The 2,648-nt window shown below is 29.7% G+C and overlaps 1 protein-coding gene across 1 annotated transcript; it reads left to right on the plus strand.

Annotated features, from left to right (window-relative positions):
• Positions 1-1,670: 1,670 nt before the first annotated feature.
• Positions 1,671-2,309, plus strand: LOC112504744. Its single transcript, XM_025108689.1, has one exon. It carries the CDS (start codon positions 1,671-1,673, stop codon positions 2,307-2,309), a length of 639 nt encoding a protein of 212 aa, XP_024964457.1.
• The last annotated feature ends 339 nt before the right edge of the window (positions 2,310-2,648 follow it).

Raw genomic sequence — 2,648 nt, forward strand, 5'->3', positions numbered from 1 at the left:
AAAATAGTTGTTTATTTTTATATTTTTTAGTTTGAAAAATTACTGCCAGAATATAATTTAATTTTAACTAAAATTTTATCAAAAATCTTTTTTTAAATGTAATTATTTTTTTTTGTAAATGTAAGTATTTTTTTGTTATATTTGTTTGATTTTATAGATCTAAATATTTTTTGGTTCAAAAAATGTTTAGGAATTTAATCGTTCAAAATATGAATGTTATTTCGGTTTTTCGGACTTTTTTCATTATTTTACCACATTAACCAGTTGTATAGGTCATAAAGATGTATATAACAAGTTTCAAAAAGTCCAAAGAGTTATTTAACATGTTTTGCATTATCCAATAACTTATTTGTTCCAAAAAATAATCCAAAAACTTAATCATTTCAAACACTAAAATATATTAAGTTTTTTTAAATTTTTTTTAAAATAAATTATTAATTAACTTTGACCTACAAAATATAAAAGGATTTATTTTACCAATAAGAAGGTATGTGTATGACGACTCACAATTGATGGACCTCCATGAAACTTGTTGGAAATGAACAACACTTTATTGGATACATATTGCTATCTTTTTCAGTTGACTTATTGGAAACTGGTCCTCGATACCAAACAATTAAGAATGACATTATTTTATCTTTTTTATTTCAACAAAATACAATTAAATTCATCTTTATTTTATTTTTTCTTAATTTATATAATAAAGTTTCAAAAATTCAAGTGTTTTTACTGTTTATCTTCAACATGTAAGAGTTTAGATGCTCAATTTGTCGTTCATTTCGTGGAAAGTATTTCGTAAATTTTTCATAAATGCAAAGTTTTATACATTATCAAATTTCACAAGACAACTCATCAAAGAAATTGTATATCAATATAGAAAATTTTAAACAATTATTATCTATACTACCTTATAAACCAGATTTATCAAAAGTTTTAAAAACAATTTTTAATACATAAAGTATTATACATTTATGCACAAACTCTTAAAAAAACCCATAATGCATTAAATACTACTACTTTATGTATTTTCTCTTAAAATCTCTTAATTTACAATTAAAATAACTTATAATATAAGTTACCAATGCACATTATTACATTTTTTTTCATGTTCTCAAGATACCTTTGACACATTTTACTCATGTCATCACCCTCTCAAAACCTCTATGTTTTCTTCACATCCCCCAAAATGAGATTCAAACTGATATTCATCATGAGTTATTAAAAGTTCTCTTATTTAATTGCTCTAGAACTCTCGGTCTCGCTCTCAATTTCTTGATTCTTTGCTCTTGGTGTAAATCAAACACAAGTTTAAATATGTTGGATTTTAAAATGTCATACAATTTTTTTCATCGATAGACTGAAGCTATAACTCTTATTTATTCAAGTGTAACTAAAATCATCGTTAAATCTTTTTTAATAAAACCAATGAAACTTCAAAATCATTAAAATTCACGATTCCACCGTATTGCACGGATACACAACTAGTTTTAAGTGAATATATATGTATACACAAATTTAGATACACCTACCTAAATCCAACAACAATAAACCTAATTTATATGGAAAGAATCAAAAGTGAATCAATAAAATGGATAAATCTTCCTATATAAATCCACCTTCTCCATCATTCTTTACATGCAAGTTGCAACCCTAAAAACCTTACACAAACCATGGGAGCCTCGGAAAGCACCGGACGTGGTGAGAAAGAGGAGGAAACTAATACATCCGCTGGAGGTCCCAATCTCGGCGTCGTTGCAGTAGCTATTGGCAGCGCTGCGGTGGCTGGATGGGGCGTTTCAAGAATGCTTTCCGACAACAGATTAGAGCCTCCCCTTTCCTTGCCTAATTCGGGTGGCACTACTTCTTCCTCTGCACCTCCACGTCGGTTCAAACTGAACACGGACGGTGCATGCCATCCCAACCATGAATATGTTGACGGTGTTTTGCGAGGTCCGAGTGGGTACGCCGGAATCCTTCAAGACGGTTGTGGCAACTGGGTTCTTGGGTTTCGAGGGTTCATTACTTGGAGTGATTGTTTCACGGCTGAACTCCATGGGATTCTTAAAGGCTTGGAGCTTTTGGATAAACTCGGCTATAAGGAATCCATTCTTGAAAGCGACTCTCAAGCAGCTGTTCAGTGGGTTACTGGAGAGGAGGAYGTTGGCCCTGGTAAAAGTCGYGTCGTCGGTGACTGCTGGGAGCTGATCAAGAAAAGCAGGCATCTTGTTCGCAAAAACGGAATTACAATCCGTCGCTGTTCTAGAGATGCCAACAAATTCGCTGATAAGTTGGCGAGTGTTGCGATCTAGTAATATAAATAGGGTTTATAATGTCATTCACTTAAATATTGGATTTTAATAAGTTGTATTTATGCATAATTTATATTGTTAATCATATTATATGAAATAATTATTTAAAATTATAGATTTATTTAGATTTTTTCTAAAATTTGTTTTAACAAATTCAAAATTTATAGTGTATATCTATACCATATTATAAAACATTTGAGTTAAATTCKTAAATACCATTTTTAATGTATCAAATACTTTGTAACGATGCATATTACTTAAAAGTCAAGATTATATTAAATGATGCATAAGTACAATATTTTAATGTTATTTGTTGAATTCATATAATTAATTGATAAA

Source organism: Cynara cardunculus, unplaced genomic scaffold (genome assembly GCF_001531365.2).
Source record: "Cynara cardunculus var. scolymus isolate 2C unplaced genomic scaffold, CcrdV1 Un_Scaffold_6720, whole genome shotgun sequence".
NCBI lineage: Eukaryota > Viridiplantae > Streptophyta > Magnoliopsida > Asterales > Asteraceae > Cynara > Cynara cardunculus.